This window comes from Mesoplodon bidens (genome assembly GCF_964165515.1).
Source record: "Mesoplodon bidens genome assembly, chromosome: 11".
Classification (NCBI taxonomy): Eukaryota; Metazoa; Chordata; class Mammalia; order Artiodactyla; family Ziphiidae; genus Mesoplodon; species Mesoplodon bidens.
Genome location: NC_138167.1, coordinates 54,943,822 through 54,963,134, shown reverse-complemented (window position 1 = coordinate 54,963,134; position 19,313 = coordinate 54,943,822). Strand labels below are relative to the sequence as shown.

The 19,313-nt window shown below is 34.6% G+C and overlaps 1 protein-coding gene across 2 annotated transcripts in view; it reads left to right on the top strand.

Annotated features, from left to right (window-relative positions):
* CNTN1 (contactin 1) overlaps positions 1-19,313 on the top strand; it is a gene marked incomplete at both ends in the record, with an annotated part of 158,992 nt that overhangs the window by 112,824 nt on the left and 26,855 nt on the right. For both annotated transcript variants that reach the window (XM_081248140.1, XM_081248139.1), the window contains 3 exons: positions 1,558-1,744; positions 9,502-9,614; positions 10,406-10,562. In XM_081248140.1, coding sequence (XP_081104266.1) covers positions 1,558-1,744; positions 9,502-9,614; positions 10,406-10,562 — 457 coding nt within the window. The remainder of the gene's footprint in view (positions 1-1,557; positions 1,745-9,501; positions 9,615-10,405; positions 10,563-19,313) is intronic.

The window sequence follows — 19,313 nt, the reverse complement described above, 5'->3', positions numbered from 1 at the left end:
TAATTAATGAAGATTTTAAAATGTGCTCTCAGTCAACAAGTATCCACATAAAAATGTCTGAGCCTCGGGGGCGTCAGTTTTGATTGCTATAAAACAGGCTAAATACTACCATTCTTGGTTTGTTGAGAAAATAATACACGTAGATGATCCTACTTTAGTACTTGGCATTTCACTAGAATATAAATGTTCATTTTATTTCTCTTCAGTCAAGCAGTGGAAGAGGCCTTACATGTCACACAGTTCAAATTTCCACTAAAATATAGGCCGTCTTCCTCCTTCTCAGATGAATGTAGGCACTGCCTGGATGTTTCCAACACCAGGAAACTCATGCCTTCACAAGGAGGGTCCCATCCTCATAAAGTATTTTCTCTGTCAACTGAGATCTGCCTTTGGAACCACTTGTAATATTCCACTTCCTCGGTTCTGAAGCCATCCTTCTGGTCAGAGGACAGAAAAGCCAAAGAGATTACATCAAAACTATTAGGAAATATATTATTGGCAACAGAAAAAATGAGCCCTAGTAAACAAAATAAAAATATTACAAAGGAAACCAATAAGCAAGTAGTAACTAGCCTTTGTTCTGGAATGTGCTCATTCTTCATATAAACCTCACTTTGTTACTAAGGGAATTTGAGCCATCCAGTTCCATTTTATAATGTTTTTTTATGTTTACATAAATAAAAATTTCAGGATTATATAAATATTAGATATTATCTTCTAGTATGTTGGTTAATTGTGAAATTAAAATCCCATTGTTTTAGGGCATCTAAAATATAAAATTGCAGTATACTTATAAACAATCCTCTCCTTTTTATTTATAACTGAGATGTAATTATAGATTTTTAACCAATAAAACAGCCTTATTAGAAGAATGAATATTATAATTAATAGCTTTTACTTAAACTTTAAGAGACAAGGAAGGCTGTCATTGATATGCTCGTTGGTAAAAGTAATCATTTCTAATCACAACATGAATGAAATTTTTTAAAACTTATTTTAAAGATAATTTCTACAACTAATCAAGTTATTAGGTATAATATTTCTTTGATTTCTGCCCTCTATATAAGTTCAAAGGAAATAATTTTATATACATACTTCTGAAATAAGCTGGCAGAAAGTAATTAAGCTAGCATGTTTTAGGCCACATGACTATTTTTGTTTATCAATGGCCCTTAAAAAATTTGCAATCATGTAAACACAAATAAAGCTGGAAATAAATGATATAAATTATTATGGCAAATACTTCCAAACAGAAACCAGTTTTATAGTTTGAGAGCAAATCTTATGCACATTTTTTTGGCTTTTTCTCTTTTTTCATCTGTGTGTGACTATTTCAGGCAATGAGGTGAGCCTTTAATTTGCTTTTGACACTTCTAATCAGATCTGCATTGTGTGCCTTGCCATTTTCTAAGACTGATAGAAATGTAAGTAACATTAAGTAACATTTGAGAATATGATGCTCAGCCAACATCAAGTGTCAGAACAACTTGAAAAGAATTTTTTGCAACTGAAGTGTCTGAATTATGAAAAAATATTACTCAACTTGTATGTTTGCAGATTCGGTACTGGGCCGTCCATGATAAAGAAGCAGCTGCACACAGAGTGCAAGTCACTAGCCAAGAATACTCTGCCAGGCTGGAGAACCTTCTGCCTGACACCCAGTACTTTATGGAAGTCAGGGCCTGCAATAGCGCAGGGTGTGGACCTCCCAGTGATATGATTGAGACCTTCACCAAGAAAGCACGTGAGTCTCAATATTTTCATTTTATACTTGTCAAAAACTCCCAATTGATTCAGTGAGGATGTAGGTATATTTGAGAGAAAATTACTACCTAGCAGTCTGAGCACTTTTGGTTTTCAATTTTAACCTTTAAGATCACACAAGATTTAAAAAAACAAAAACAAACAAAAGCATTGATTGTTATTGTAGATGATGAAAAAATGTGGAGAATACCTTCACACATTTAATGTTCCATTACAGAACCTCCCTTTGTAAAGACTGCCCACAAAATTTTGTATCATTAGACAATTAATTTGTTATTGTTTTAAACTTGGTTTTATAGGAATGCATCAACAACATGAGAAAAAGAAAATTCTATAATTTTTCTATGCTTTGATTTATAAACCTTTGTCACTGCACAATGCAAATACAAGTTAAATGTTGTAACATTATGTTCACTCTCTTATTACTGTATGCTCTCATTGTTAATATAACAAGACCACCTGCCCTGCTCACATTTTTTGATCATACCCTGGCTTCACTATGATAGCTCTTTTTTGAACCCAAGTTGAACAGATGGAAGAGGAGAACTTATATTCAGAATTTAGGGAAACTTCACAAGAATTTGAAGACATGATTACCATTAGAGTTTGAAAATTTATGAAATTCACTTGGGGGAAAAGAAAGTTCTAATGAAATAATAGAACATGGTGGTAAGATCCAAGCTTTGGTATCAGACAGGGGTTTCAAATCTGTCTCTATCACTTACTCAATGTGTGACAGTAGACTTATTACATCAAATCTTTAAACCTCAGCTTTCTAATTTGTAAAAAGAGCATTCATTCCTTTGTTCTTTTTTCAATTTATTCATTCATCAAAAATATGTTACGTGCCCAGAACAGGTCTAAGTGTTGACAATACAGAAAGGATGAAGCAAGATCCAGATCCTCTTCTCACAGGGTTTAACAAACTAATGGAAAGAGAGGAAGAGAGAGAGAGGGAGAGAAATATGGCAAATAAATAAGTATAACATCAGATGACAGAATAATAAAGTGAATAAACAGATAATATGGGAGGAGGAGACCAAGATGGCAGAGTAGAGGACCTGAGCTCACCTCCCCCCATGAACACATTAAAAATACATCTAGACATGGAGCAATTCTCCCTGAAAACAAACTGAAGATTGACAGAAATACTCTTCTACAACCAAGGCTGTAAAGTAATATCCACATGGAGTCAAGTAGGAAGAGAGAAGAAGTAATCAGATTGGGACTCATGACCGTAGTACAGGACATAAAAGATGAGGGGGATATCACAGACTCAGAGATCTCCTGGGGAGTGAGGGGTTTGAACCACATATCAGACACCCCAACCCTGGGGTCCAACACCAGGAAGATGAGTCCCCATAGCAGATTAAACCACCAGTGGGACTTACGAGAGGGCTGTAGAAAACAAGACTCCACTCACAAAGAGTGTGCACACACAGTTGCTTACTCCTGGTAACAAGACAGAGGAATCAGATTGAAAATCCTCTGATGGTTTTCCTTGGACTTTCCCAGCATGTGTCCCAACCTGCACCAGTTGCCTTCTTCAGAAAAGTTCCCAGATAGGACACAGGCTACATTGCCAAGGAGAGTGTGCAGCTGTGGGGGAAGGAACTTGAAAAGAACCAGCACTGCATCTGAATGGGGCAAGGGCAGCCATTACTTGTGCTCACAGAGGCTCCAAATTGGGACCTGTCTCAAGCTCTGACTGGCTTGCCAGGACTGTCTTATCTGAGCAAGGTTATCATTCAGAATTGAAGGAGAGATAGGAGAAGCAAAATCTAAAAGAGTTTATCAATACAAAGCCAACCTTACAAAAAATTTTAGTGGGTCTTCTCTAAGTGGAAAAGAAAAGGATACAACAAGTAGTAAGAGTTGATATGAAAGAAAAAACCCTACTAGTAAAAGCAAATATATAGTAAAAGCTGTGGATCACCACTTAAATAAGCAACTATGAAGATTAAAAAATGAAAATTGTAAAATCAACTATAACCACAATAGAGTGTTAAAGGATAAACATGAAGAAGCAAAATATGACATCAAAACAGAAAATGTGTGGAGGGGAGTTTAAAAAGTAGATCTTTTAGAATGTGTTTGAATTTAAATGATTATCAGTTTAAAACAAGTAGATAGAGTTGTAGGTCAACATATATGGACTCCATGGTAACTACAAGTCAAAACCCACAATTATAGATCCACAAAAACTAGAGAGAAAGGAACATGAGCACGCCAATAAAGAAAATCATCAAATCACAAGGGAAGAAACTAAAAGACAACTACAAAACGACCAGAAAGCAAGTAACAGAATGTCAATATGTACATATCTATCAATAATCACTTCAAATCACTAAATTCTCCAATTAAAAGACACAGAGTAGTTGATTAAATAGAGAAAAAGTCCCATCTATCTGTTACTTACAAGAGACACTTCAGAGCTAAAGACACACAGAGACTGAAAGTGAGGAGATGGAAAGAGATTCATGCAAATGGAAACTAAAAGAAAGCTGAGGTAGCAATACTCATAACAGATACAGTCTATAACAAAAGATAGAGAAGTGCATAATATAATAAAATAGTAAAGGAAGTGATACAAGAAGAGGGTATAACATTTGTTATCATGTATGCAACTAAACATATAAATCAAATATTAATAGAGAAAAAGGGAGAAATTGACACTAATACAATAACAGTAGGGAAATTTAACATCCCACTTACATCAATCGGTAGATTATCCAGACAGATTATCAATAAAGAAACAGTGGCCTTCATCATCAAAAAATCTACAAACAATAAATGCTGGAGAGGGTGTGGAGAAAAGGGAATCTTCTTGCACTGTTGGTGGGAATGTAAATTGATACAGCCACTATGGAGAAGAGTATGGAGGTTCCTTAAAAACTAAAAATAGAGCTACCATATGACCCAGAAATCCCAGTACTGGGCATATACCCTAAGAAAACCATAATTCAAAAAGACACATGCACCCCAGTGTTCATTGCAGCACTATTTACAGTAGCCAGAACATGGAATCAACCTAAGTGTCCATCAACAGATGAATGGATAAAGAAGATGTGGCACATATATACAATGGAATATTACTCAGCCATAAAAAGAAACTGAATTGAGTTATTTGTAGTGAGGTGGATGAACCTAGAGTCTGTCATGCAGAGTGAAGTTCTGTCATGCAGAGTGAAGTAAGTCAGAAAGAGAAAAACAAATACTGTATGCTAACACATATATATGGAATCTAAAAAAAAAACAGAAAAAAACAACAAAAAAAACATGATTCTGAAGAACCTAGGGGCAGGACAGGAATAAAGACGAAGACATAGAGAATGGACTTGAGGACACAGGGAGGGGCAAGCATAAGCTGGGACGAAGTGCGAGAGTGGCATTGACATATACACACTACCAAATGTAAAATAGATAGCTAATGGGAAGCAACTGCATAGCACAGGGAGATCAGCTCGGTGCTTTGTGACCACCTAGGGGGGTGGAGTAGGGAGTGTGGGAGGGAGATGCAAGAGCTATATATATATATATATATATATATATATATATATATATATATATATATATAGCTAATTCACTTTGTTATACAGCAGAAACTAATACAACATTTTAAAGCAATTATACTCCAATAACAATGTTAAAAAAAAAAAAGAAACAATGGCCTTAAATGACACATTAGACCAGTTGGACTTAATAGATATCTATAGAACATTCCATCCAAAAACAGCAGAGTACACATTTCTTTCGAGTTCAAATGGCATGCTTCCCAGGATAGATCAGATGCTAGGCCACAAAACAAATCTCAAAAAACTTAAGAGGATAAAAATTATATCAATCATCTTTTATAGTGAAAATAGTATGAAACTAGAAATCAATTACAGGAAGAAAAATGGGAAAAACATAAACCTAGGGAACTAAAAAACATACTACTAAAAAAACAATGTGTCAATGAAGGAAATCAAAGAGAAAATCAGAAAATACCTAGAGACAAATGAAAATAAAAACACAGCTTCCCAAAATCTATGGGACACAGCAAAAGTAGTTCTAAGAGGGAAGTTTATAGCCATACAGGGCTACCTGAAGAAAGAAGAAATATCTGAATAAACAACGTAACCTACCATCTAAAGGAATTAGAGAAAGAAGAGGATACAGAGCCTAAAGTCAACAGAAAGAAGGAAATAATAAAGAGACGAGAGGAAATAAATAAAATTCGACCAAAACAAATCAATAGAGAAGACTTAATGCAATTCGTATCAAAATACCCATGACATTTTTCACACAACTGGAAGAAATAATTCTAAAATTTTATGGAACCACAAATACCCTGAATGGCCAAAATAATTTTGAGAATGAAGAACCAGAGCTGGAGGTATCATGCTTGCAGACTTCAGACTATACTACAAAGCTACAGTAATCAAAACAGTGTGGTAGTGGCACAATACAGACACATAGGTCAATAGAAGAGAATAGAGAGCCCAGAAATAAACTCATGTTCTTATAGTCAATTAATATATTATAAAGGAAACAAGAGCATACAAAGGGGAAGGGCTTCCCTGGTGGCGCAGTGGTTGGGAGTCCGCCTGCCGATGCAGGGGACACAGGTTCGTGCCCCGGTCCGGGAAGATCCCACATGCCACAGAGCGGCTGGGCCCGTGAGCCATGGCCGCTGAGCCTGTGCGTCCGGAGCCTGTGCTCCACAACGGGAGAGGCCACAACAGTGAGAGGCCCACGTACCACAAAAAAAAAAAAAAAAAAAAAAAAGAGTATACAAAGGGGAAAAGACAGTCTCTTCAATAAGTGGTACTGGGAAAACTGGATAGATACATGCAAAAGAATGAAATTAGAAGATTTTCTTAATACCATATGCAAAAATAAGCTCAAAATGTATTAAAGAGCTAAATGTAAGACCAGAAACCATAAAATTCCTATAAGAAAAGATAGGCTGAACACTATTTGCCATTTTTTGGGGTCTGTTTCCTCAGGCAAAGGAAACAAAATCAAAAATTAAAAAATGGAGCCAAATTAAACCTAAAAGCTTTTGCACAGCAAAGGAAATCATTGAAAAAATGAAAAGGTAACCTACTGGGTGGGAGAAAATATGTGCAAATTATATGACAGATAAGCAATTAATATCAAAAATATGTAAACAGTTCATTCAACTCAATATCAAAACAACAAACAACCTAGTAAAAAAATGGGCAGAAGATCTGAATAAGCATTTTTCCAAAAAGACATACAGATGGCCAATAAGCACATGAAAAAATGCTCAACATCACTAATCACTGACAAAATCAAATCAAAACCACAATGAGATATCACCTCACAGTTGTCAGAATGGCTGTCATCAAAAATACTGCAAATATCAAATGTTGGCAAGGATGTGAAGAAAAGGGAACCCTAGTGTATCATTAGTTGGAATGTAAATTGATGCAGCCACTAGGGTAAGCAATATGCAGGTCCTCAAAAACCTTAAATCCAGCAATTCCACTCCTAGTTATATATCTGAAGAAAATAAAAACATTAATTTGAAAAGATGCATGCACTCCAGCATTCATAGCATTATTTATTACAACCAAGATATGGAAGCAACCTAAATGTCCATCAATAGATGAAGGGACAAAGTAGTTGTGGTATATATATACAATGGAGTATTAATCAGCCATTGAAGAAGGAGTGAAATTTTGCCATTTGCAACAATGTGGATGGACCTGGAGGGTATTGTGCTTAGTGAAGTAAGTCAGACAAAGTCAAATACTTAATGTTACCATTTATATGTGGAATAAAATATAAAACCCATAAATGAACATAACAATATAGAAGCAGACTCACAGATATAGAGAACAAACCAGTGGTTGCCAGTGCAGAGAGGGAAAGGGGGTGGAGTAAAATAGGGGTAGGATTAGGAGATACAGACTGCTATATATAAAATAAATAAACTACAAGGCTATATTGTACAGCCTAGGGAATATAGCCAATGTTTTATAACTTCTAAAGGGGTAGAATCAATAAAAATATTGAATCACTGTTGTACACCTGAAACTAATATAATATAGTAAATCAACTACACTTCAATTAGAATTAAATACTAAATAAAATACAATAAATAAACAGATAATACAATTTAAAACTGCCTGGGTAGGAGCCAAATTCAAATCTGATGGTTGGGAATATCCTCTTAGAGAAGATGCCATTTGACCTAGGATATGAGTAATAAGAAGGAGGTCTTTGCAGAGGAGATTCTATCAGGCAGATAAAATAACTAGCACAAAGACTTTATATGAAAAGAGTGCAGTATGCTTTACTTGTAGAAAGGCCAATAGTTCCAGAGCATAGGCTCTGGGTTGAGGAGGAAAAAGTGTGCTGGAGTCATAATAAGAAGGGTCTCATAGATCATAGTAAGGAGTTAAAATTCTTTCTAAGTGTGATAAGAAATCATTGGAAGATAGTAAGGCAGAAAGTGATATCTAATTTATGGGTTTTTTTTTAATTGTTCTGAGTAGACAATGGATACTGGTGGAATAAAAGTGAAAGCAGAATAGCAAATTAGGAGACCTCTTTTAGTAATTGAGGAAGAAACGTTGGTGGCCAGCATTGGGTGATAATAGAGATAGAAAGAAGTGGAAAATTTTCGGCAGGCAGAGTTGACAATTTGCAGCTAATTTGGATGTTGGCAATAAATGGAATGGAAGATTGAATCGATTTTGGCTTGAGAAATTGGGGGTTTGGTTGTACCATTTAGTAAATATGGGAAAGTCTCACAGAAAGGCAGATTTGGGGGTACATAGTAAATGTTCTGTCTTGATTATATTGCATTTGAGAAATCTTTTAGACATTTAAGAGGCGATAGGAAGTTGCACATATATGTCTAGAGGTCGAGAGAGATGAGCTTGAGATATAATTGTGTGTACTTAAAACCATGGGCCCAGATGTAAGGTTTAGGGAAGATTCATATATAGAGGAGAGAAGCATGCTCAGGATCAAGTCCTAAGTCATTCCACCATTTGGAAACTGGGCAGAGGACATGGAGCTAGCAAAGGATGATTAATGAGAAGGAACAACCTGAGAGATAGGAGGAAAGATTATAAGAGATTATGAAATTTAAGAAAAGATATTCAAGAAAGAATTGGAAGGTCAACTCTGTGAAATACTGCGAAGATGTTAAGTTTTAAAAGAATAAAAAAGTGACATTAGATTTGGCCAAGTGGAGATGATTGATGACCTTGAAAACAGAAGTTTTAAAAGACTGGTGGAGGAGCTTCCCTGGTGGCGCAGTGGTTGAGAGTCAGCCAGCCAATGCAGGGGATGCGGGTTCATGCCCCGGTGCGACAAGATCCCACATGCCCTGGAGCAGCTGGGCCCGTGAGCCATGGCCGTGCGTCCGGAGCCTGTGCTCCGCAACGGGAGAGGCCACAACAGTGAGAGGCCCGTGTACCGCAAAAAAAAAAAAAAAAAAAAAAAAGACTGGTGGAGAGAGACATCCAAATGAAGGTTGATGAGAAGAGAATAAGAGATCATTTTATTTTATTACCTATCTCCCAGGGTCCCAGTGCATTAAATGAACCCATGGATGTAAAGTGCATACCATAGTGCCAGGCAAACAGTACAAACATCAGAATTAGCCATTGTTGTTGTTACATCATTATCAGTATTATAATTCCCGATGTGATACAGCTTGCAGAATTGAAATTGGATATGGTGACTATCAGTTGCATGTTATTACTTTCACAGCTCCAAGCCAGCCTCCAAGGATCATCAGTTCCATAAGGTCTGGTTCACGCTACATAATCACCTGGGATCATGTGGTTGCACTATCAAATGAATCCACAGTGACAGGATATAAGGTATATAAAAGATTACTAGATTATTTCCCACACAAGTTTCATTCTTACAAAGAGTGACTGATGTTTGGTTTTTTGTTTTGCCAAAACCCAAACAGCTCTCTCTTATTCTAGCTGTGAGGAAGAATCAGATGACATGATAAATTTTGAAATGAGAAAAGATCTTCGGTGAATTCTAGAAAAATACTATGTCAAATGAGCAAGATAGAATAACTGCTTTAAAGAATAGAGTTGTTAGAATAATTAGTGTTTAAAAAAGAGAGAAAGAAAGAATCCATTTTTGTTTGACAATGATTAAGATAATGTCGCCAAGCACACAGTGAATTCTTTGATGTATGAGGTACCCTCTGTAAGTGAACAAAAATGAAAAGAAAAGGTTATTTCTATATATTCTCTATATCACACTATCACATTTTTCAGTCAACACTAACTTTTAGAAACAGTGTGAAAAAATTTTAATTACTAGGCAATTTTTAGACTAATTTAATATATTGAAAGAGCCCTCATTTTTTACCTTTTTCATAAAAAGACACATTCTTTCTCTCTATTTTGGTAATTTCAAAAAATAAAATTTAGATGCCTAAGATGCATCCTCTTGGATCCCCCTAAAAATAGATGAAATCAATTTCTGTGAATTAAAAACAACATGAATTTTCCAGCTAGTATTACACACAGCTCCCTAAGATTTTTTTTTAATTAATAAAAAGTATAAGCGTTTTTATTCCAGTTTAATGCTAGGGCATTGACTCCTTATTGCCAATTTATTAAATATACATATTTTGAAACTTTTAAAGGTACTCTATAGACCTGATGGCCAGCATGATGGCAAGCTGTATTCAACTCATAAACACTCCATAGAAGTCCCAATCCCCAGGGATGGAGAATATGTTGTAGAGGTTCGTGCACACAGTGATGGAGGAGATGGAGTGGTGTCTCAAGTCAAAATTTCAGGTAAGCCAATCATTTAAGACATGTTTTAATTAAGTACTCATAAGTTCTAGGCCCATATAACTTCTCAAGGGTAAATGTGGGACTGATATTCACACTAATATCAGTATCATTTGTAAGTAGATTTGAAATGGTAAGGATGCCCTGAAACTTGAAACTTCTCCCTTTATGAGTCACAAAAGTACATTTGCAACCTATCAGATACCTATTGGTTACTATCTGGACAGCAAAGCACAATTAAAATACCATAATGCATTAAAATGGTACATAATACTAGATCATTAGATAATAATATCCAAACTTCTCTTATATCAAAAGGAAATTCACTGGACAACTATCAGTATTCTTCTCACCCCCTTTTCTTTATCTTACACACATTAATATAATAAGATAGAAAGACAGTAGATGATAGTTCCTTCCTTTACCAGTATGTCTATTTGTCTCAGTATAGCTATTCCTTTTCTGCAGACTCTAATTATTTCTCACATCATTGGTTAATTTGAAATAAATATTTAAGGCAGTTATTTCTTCCTGTAGAACTCTACTAATTTTTAAAATTTTGATATTTTCTCTCACCCTGTATGCATGGTATAGTTTAATTATACTGAATTAAAATTGAGGTCATTTTGAGAATTTTATGAGACTATGAAGTGCCAGAAGATGCTAAAGCAAAGATGGCAATAATTGATTTAGAAGAAAATTTGGTGATTTATAGCTAAATAGATGAATATGTTACATATGAACCTAAAATAAAAATCCTTTAAAACAATTCCAGTGTTTTTTGTCCAATCATGGCTATGCAAAGAAACTGTTGAATTAACATTAGGAAATGTCAGATGTTAGGTGAATAGTACCATTCTAGACTTTTTAAAAATATGTTTGGATTTATTTGCAAATTATTTAAATTATTTGTAGTGAGAAAGCATGTAAATACAAATGGAAAATTTAGGTTTTCTTATAAATTCAGTTAACTTACATTGAAAACACTTTTAGTTTAGACATTATTATTATGTCTTTTTAGAAAATTGTGAAAATATGAAAGGAAAAGAAAATAGTCATATTCCAAACACTCTAACTGCTTAATTAATGTTCAGTGGAATTTACTTTTAGTTACCCTATATACATATACAATTTCATGTGTTGGCTTCTATTGAATATATCATGTCATATCCAAATTTTATCAATTATGTTTTATGAACATCCCCCATGTCATTGAAAACTTTATGCATTTTATTTAAAATTATACATAATATTCTCTCAAACAAATGTACAAAAGTTTTCTACCCATTTCAGTTTTTCCTATCATAAATAACACTATTTTGAATGCATTTTTATAAATATTTCTGCAAGTTAAATTTAAATAATCTTTCTGCAGGTTAAATTTAAACAATAAGTTAAAGAGTTTTACTTCTATATTTCAAAATTTATTTTAAAATATTTATCAACTTATATTCCTATTATCATTGTGTATGAGTACTAATGTTGCACCACTCCAACATTAGTTCTTTCTTTTAAGTCATCACTATTTTAATAGGAGAAAATAGCATCTTTTTTTTTGGAAATTTTTTCTAAATTTTGAACTTTGATAACACACAGCTTCAATAGTTTCACACTCAGCAGGGCTGTTTCACAAAAGGAAATGAGAGGCAAATGTGGACATTATTTTGAGGGTGGTAAAATGCAAACAAGCTAAGTAAAGTACTTTTGAACACTGACCTTCCCTGTCTAAAAGCCAGCTGTGGCACACTGTTGCTCTCTTCATTTTTACCCTTGATTCATTTCTAATGCAAAGCAGAATGTAGTTTCTGGAATTTAGACTATAGAAGTTCGTAGCAGGGACAGATGCTGTAGCAGTGACAGTAGCATTAGTACAGTTATAACTAGTGGTGTGCTGGTAAATGTTAAACAATTGACTCTCATGGGTAGGAGGAAGACCTGGTTTATCGTGTTTGCCAATTTTTGTGATGTAAATATTTCATCATGTCTGACTTCAAGCTTCCCACATGATGTCACTAAATGTGGAGTTGGAAAGAGGTGGTTAGGAGCACACTGTGGTAGGATTGTCACCATACAGATGCAATAGGCATAACCTCAAGAGCATTGATGACAATTAAAATGTAGTAAATAATTAGGAAGTGAAGAGACTGAATATTTACTACCTTTGTTTTAAACTTTTTCATTTAACTAATAAGTTTACATAATTTCAATTTTAATAACTGTGTTTTCAATAACTCACTCATAAACTTCCTTAAAATGTAATGGTTGCCTTTTGGAAGGTAGTATGGACCAGCCGCAGCACACCAAGTTTATAGTCTGATTGCCCAATGTAAACAGCCCATGTGCAGAAGACACAGAGTATGATTTTTTAGAAACCTCAAACATAGTTTCCTCTTTTTTGCTAAATAATAGAAAATATTCTTATTAATGCAGAATTTCTATTATTTATCTCAATCTGACCATAAAAGTACCAAAACAACAACAACAACAACAACAACAACTGTAGAATTAACATTAGGAAATGTCAGATGTTTGGTGAATAGCACCATTTTAGAATTTTCTCATTTAAGTCTGGATTTATTTTCAAATTGTTTAAATTATTTGTAGTGAGAAAAGCATTTAAATACAAATGAAAATGTTAGGTTTTCTCATAAGTTTAAAAGACTCCCAGTACTTTCCTTTGTTTCAGTTTTCATGCCTAAAATAAGTAGCCATGAATATAATACACTGCTACATTTTCATATTTTTATGCATTATGCTGTCCATTCATTCAACAAATATACATTAAATGCCTAAAATATGTAAGGCATAGTTTACATACTTAAAATGTGCTACCGTTTGTATATTTCCACATGCCTGCAAGTCCTCATCACAATCATTCCTCGCTGGCTCTATTACAATTCTAAAAATTTTTTAGACTTCCAGTTTTGACTTCCTATAGTCCCTTCCCTATACAGCAGCCAGACTGATCCTTTCAAACATGTCAAATCATATAACTCTCCTCTTAGAAAGATATCCTATAAAATGAAATCTAAATTCCTCACCACCTACCTTTATAATCTGGCCTTGCCAAACTCTCTCCCCTCAGTTAAATGATTTCACCCTTGGTCCATTGACCTCTTTTTGCTTCTTGAACATACCAACATTATTCATATTACCTTTAACCACCTGTACTTTTTCTTGTTGCTGCCTGGGATTCTCTGGATCTTGGCACAGCAGGTCATTCTTGTCATTTTTGTTTCTGCTCAGATGTCACCTTCTCAATGAAGAATTATTATACAGCCATCAATGTAAGATAACCCTCTACTCCAATGTTTTGTCATATCATGTCACTTTTTAAATTTATTCATAATATTTATAGCTATTTAGAATTATCTTATTAATTTATACTGTTCATTGTCTATCTTTATCTTTACTTGAATGTAAGCTCTGAGGGAGCAAGTTCTTGTCTGCCTTGTTCAACCCTTGAATCCCCAGCACTCAGAGGACATATCTGGCACATAACAGGGTTTTAACAAATAATTCTTGAATGAATTCATGATTTCTGTATAGAGTAAAAATAATTTGGCAACTTAAACTATAATTTAGATGTCTAGAATGTTGATATGCTTTCCGACTGGGTACGTGATTTACATTATGATATACTCATCCACAGGTTTGATTCTTACAAAAATTAAGAATTAGTATTAAAAATATTCTAGAAAATTTATTAGACATGGTAATCTGTAACTCCACTTATCTCTGACCTAAACACTGTCAGCTGCTGTCTTAATAAATTGCTCCCTATCAGATGTTTATAGTTCACAGTGAGGCAAACATAATACCGTAAATGTTTCGTTACAAACATACTATGTCTAATACATTCTATATTGTCTTTTAAGAATCTTTTGTTTTTATAGATCATTGTGAGTTAACTTAAGAATCTGGTGAAGAGGGCTTCCCTGGTGGCGCAGTGGTTGAGAGTCCGCCTGCCGATGCAGGGGACACGGGTTCGTGCCCCGGTCTGGGAGGATCCCACATGCCGCAGAGCGGCTGGGCCCGTGAGCCATGGCTGCTGAGCCTGCGCGTCCGGAGCCTGTGCTCTGCAGGGGGAGAGGCCACAGCAGTGAGAGGCCCGCCTACCGCAAAAAAAAAAAAAAAAAAAAAAAGAATCTGGTGAAGATAGCTACAATATTCTAAATATAAATTTTAATAAATTAATTTAGCTTATGACATATTCACTTACAAATGTTAGAATATAGATTAACAAGGATCTTTTGTCATAAATAAATGTCCACAGAGAAGTGTGTATTTCATTACTAATGTGTGAATGTGCATATTTTGAGCTTTTATTTTTCTTTTGGTTTAAACACACTATAGCTATCTTAGTCAGATGAAGACTTTCAAGGACATTCTAGAGTCTGGACTTCTTCCTGAGGGCAAAAAGTAGTCATTTGAAATCTTTAAGGTGGGAGTAATATGATCAAATATTTGCACTTGAAAAATCACTTTCGTGATTATGGAAAATATATATAGTAGGGGAGTAAGATATAAGGAGATGAATTACAAGGTTATTGTCATAGAAGGATTAAGATGATGATGGTCTGGACTGGAAAGAGGGTAGTGGTAAAGTCTAGGGTAGGTTCTAAAAGAACAAGGCATCTTTTCCACTTGATTTAAAGGTACTATATATTTATTTTGTTGACTTCATGTCTTTGAATAAATCTGTAATTTATCCTGATGTCACCATAGATGATGTAATCTAAACATTTAGCCTGCTATTTTTGGTAACTCCAATCTATTAAGTTAAACTATATATATAACCAAAGCCACTGACTTCAACACTGTTGAAAAACACATTTTTTTCCACTTTGTCCTTTCTTCCCAGTAGCAGAAGACAAAGTGCTAGAAAACTAGTCTTTAGGTGGAACATTTAGATGTTTGATTCCATTACTCACATGCTCCTTCTCCATTACCCATGTAAGTAGTGTAGTAGAAAAGGAACAAGAGGATAGTCAGAATGTTTAGATTTAATTCATGCTTTATGAAATTAAAATTCATAAAGAATTAATGTCAGCAATTTAGCTAAATATCTTTGGTAAGCATTTTCAAAAACCAAAAATAGTTTGAACATCTAATTTTGTACAATCGCCTGTATATAGAAGGAGAGGGTAATATGCATGGTGGTCTTAGGTTTACTTTATCCTGCCTTCTTTAATGACAGGATGCTATATAAGTGATCCCCAAATCTGTAACTTTGTAAATGTCCTGTATCATTTGGAAAAATATTTCCATAAATAAATTAACTACTAACCTAAAATTTTGGAATGGCATATTATATGACAATAATGTTACAGTTGCATGCCATTCTTATAGGTCCCTCATCATAACTTTAAAGTCTTGTACTTGTGATTATGACACAATCAGATATTATCATTCAGGAAATGCTATCACCCTAACTATTTTGAAATTACCAAATATTTTGTTTTACTTTGCCACATGTTGTGTGGGATTCAAGAGTTTAAGAGGGTAAATTCAACCTATGTATTTCTAGGCTGACAAGTAGCTTACATTTAAAATTACCTCTAAAATATAAATTCCTTTTATTACCATTCAGTCCTGACTACACACTTAAAACCTTTCCAACTGTAAAGCAGTACTTGCCATTCCTCATTTTACAAAAAACATGAAAAAGGACGAGAAGTTATCTGAACAAACTAATACTTTTTCACATTTCTGAATTTGACTTAGAACAGTGACTCACTGCCTTGATTATTGTTAATGTAGCTCTATGAATGACTCAGGGTTGTTTCAGCAGTTGACAGGCAGGGCTAGGAACTCCCAGCAAAGGGAGTTCTCAGAGGTTTACTTACCCTTCTGAAGCTTTGAGCAGTAGTTCTAGAAGGGGATTTTGCCACTTTGTCAGGCCATGGATGGCATCTCTGCATCTAAATTAACTTGGGGTCTCCTGAATCTTCCCCAATTTTTTTTCAGCTACTAGTAAATTCACACAACAGTCCCAACATAATTTGTTCATTTACTTAGATTCAGACATAATTTGATAGGAAAATTAATCAGTGGAATACATTATAAAAATAGAAAGGAAAATTAGAAATAATACTCCAAGATTTATTTACTACCAAAATAATTTTGGTTTATAAAATTTGGTCTTAGTCTTTGAAGCTATAATTTAGTATGTGCAATGTGCAAATAGTTTTTTCCTCTGATAAATAAACCTTACTCTTAAAATATTCCATATTTGTATAATACTTTTGCTCTCCAGGAAACTGATTTATTCATTAAACATCTACTGAACACCTACAATATGTCAGGCATTCTGCTAAGTTACTGGTTACAATAATTGGCAAACCCTTCTGAAGCTTACATGCAGCAACATGGATAGACCTAGAAATTATCATACTAAGTGAACTAAGTCAGACAGAGAAAGACAAATATCATATGATATCACTTATATGTGGAATCTAAAATATTATACAAATGAACTTATTTACAAAACAGAAAAAGACTCACAGACATAGAAAACAAACTTATGGTTACCAAAGGGGAAAGGGGGTGGGGGAGGGATAAATTAGGAGTTTTGGATTAACAGATACACAGTACTCTATATAAAATAGATAAACAACAAGTAACTACTGTATAACACAGGGAACTATATTCAGTCTCTTGTGATAAACTATAATGGAAAAAAATATAAAACTGAATTACTTTGCCATACACCAGCAGCTAACACAGCATTGTAAATCAATTTAAAAAAATAAGAAAACTAATAGATATCAGGAAAATAAAGAACACCAAATAATAAAGTTTATTTATATTTAGCTTTATTAAGGATTATAAGGAAAATATAAGTGGCTAATATAGAGAATAAGAGGTAAAACTGATTTAAATGAGTTGATCAGTTCAAGCCTCCCTTAAGTAGGAAATGTTTGGGCTGAAGCCTAAAGAAAAGTAACTAGCCAGACCACTCAAGTGGGGCTAAGAGTCCCAGGTACAGGGAAGGAACCTGACATGTTCAAGGAGACCAGTGTGACCATTACGTAGAGGTGTGGGATGAGCTGGAGAGATGAGAGGGGCAAAGCCATAAACGGCCTTGATTCCATCTCAGACTCATCTCATACCCTTCTCCTCTCATTTTAACTGTCTCCCTATCCCATCCTTAAAGGTTTTTGTCAGAATTTTGTACCTTATTCTATGTTCAATGGGAAAACTTTGAGGAGCCTTTAGGAGATGAGTGATGCAATCTGATGTAAGATCATTTTTGCTATAGTGCAGAAAATAAATTGGAGTGGAACAAAAGGGGAATTGGTGGGGCTGGTGAGAAAAGAGAAAGTCTGAAACCCAATCAGCACAAGCAGATTCTTCTTCAGAAAGAATCGATATATAGGATAGTTTAATTTTTCTTGCTCTGCAAAGCAAAGGAAATTACAAGACCTTTTTGAGGATAAATGACTAAAGAAGATATTATATACTATTCAGAGGGTAAAAATGTACATTTTAGAATGTTTCTTGTAAAAATTTTCAGGTGGAATATAAAAGTTAGAGATAAAAATATTATAAAAGTATTCATAGGCTTGCTGGAGGAAAATGTCTAGACCATCTTGTTCAACTCCTTCCCAAGGGCTGGAATTCTCTGCAGGACATTGATGACTTATGCTCTCTCAACATCAGCTTAAACACTGTTGGTGATGAGGAGGGAATTCACCCATTTTACAAGCAGCCCTTAGACTATCAATAACTTTAATCAACAGATTACAGATCTCTGATCAATTTTATCATGATTGAACTAGTTTCCAATAAAATCAGGATCGACCCACATATACTATAAAATTCTTTCCTCTCTCTCTCTTCTGTCAGAGAAAGATGGTTCAGCTTTCAGGAAAAATGAAACCTCTCTGGATAATTTAATCAAGTATTAGAGTCTTAAAAAAGAAAATCTTTTATATGAACTGTGAGAATGAATGTCTGTTGGCTTTAAGAAAAGCAAAGTAGTTGAAAGGAACCCCCACTGGTGTTCCATCTGCTTGCAGTCCCAAAGTAGGGGATACACAGATGAATCCCAAAGGCAGTGGCACCGCCTTCCTTTGATATCAGTTGAGGCCCACAGTCCTGCCCACCACAGCCAGAGCAGCAGTGGCTTCTGTTTTTCTATGACCTCCCAGCTCACCCCCCTACTGCCTCTCAGTGGCAAGAGAATCTAGGAAATATTGTTTTCACATTTTTACCCCAGAGATAGTCAGGAGGTCATAGGAAGCAAGAGGAATGGTGCTGAAATTCCAAGAAAAATATGTCCTTCTCCCAAAATAAGTAGGTTTACATTAAAACTAACAAGAAGAACCAAGCTAAATATGGATTTTTAGGGAAAGTTAAATTAAATAAAAGAGAGAAAATAAATATGTTTTAACCTCTAAACTGACCTCATGATATAGAAATTCATATTGTTAGAAACACCATTAAAATTATAGGATAAGAGAAGCTGCAGATATTAAAGCTATATCATGAAAATATCTAAAAGGGAGATTTGCCCAAGATATGGAAAATAATGATTAATATCACCTGATCACTAGGACTCACAGATAACAATGTGGCTACTATATTTAGTCACTCCCCATATTTCCCTTTTCATTATTATGATAACATCATAATGGATATTATTGTATAAAGACCGTTTTTCTGAATTTCCAAGTTTTTCTTAGAAAAGATTCCTAGAAGTGGAAATACAGGATTAAAGGGCAGGACCTTTCAAAGACTTGGCAAACA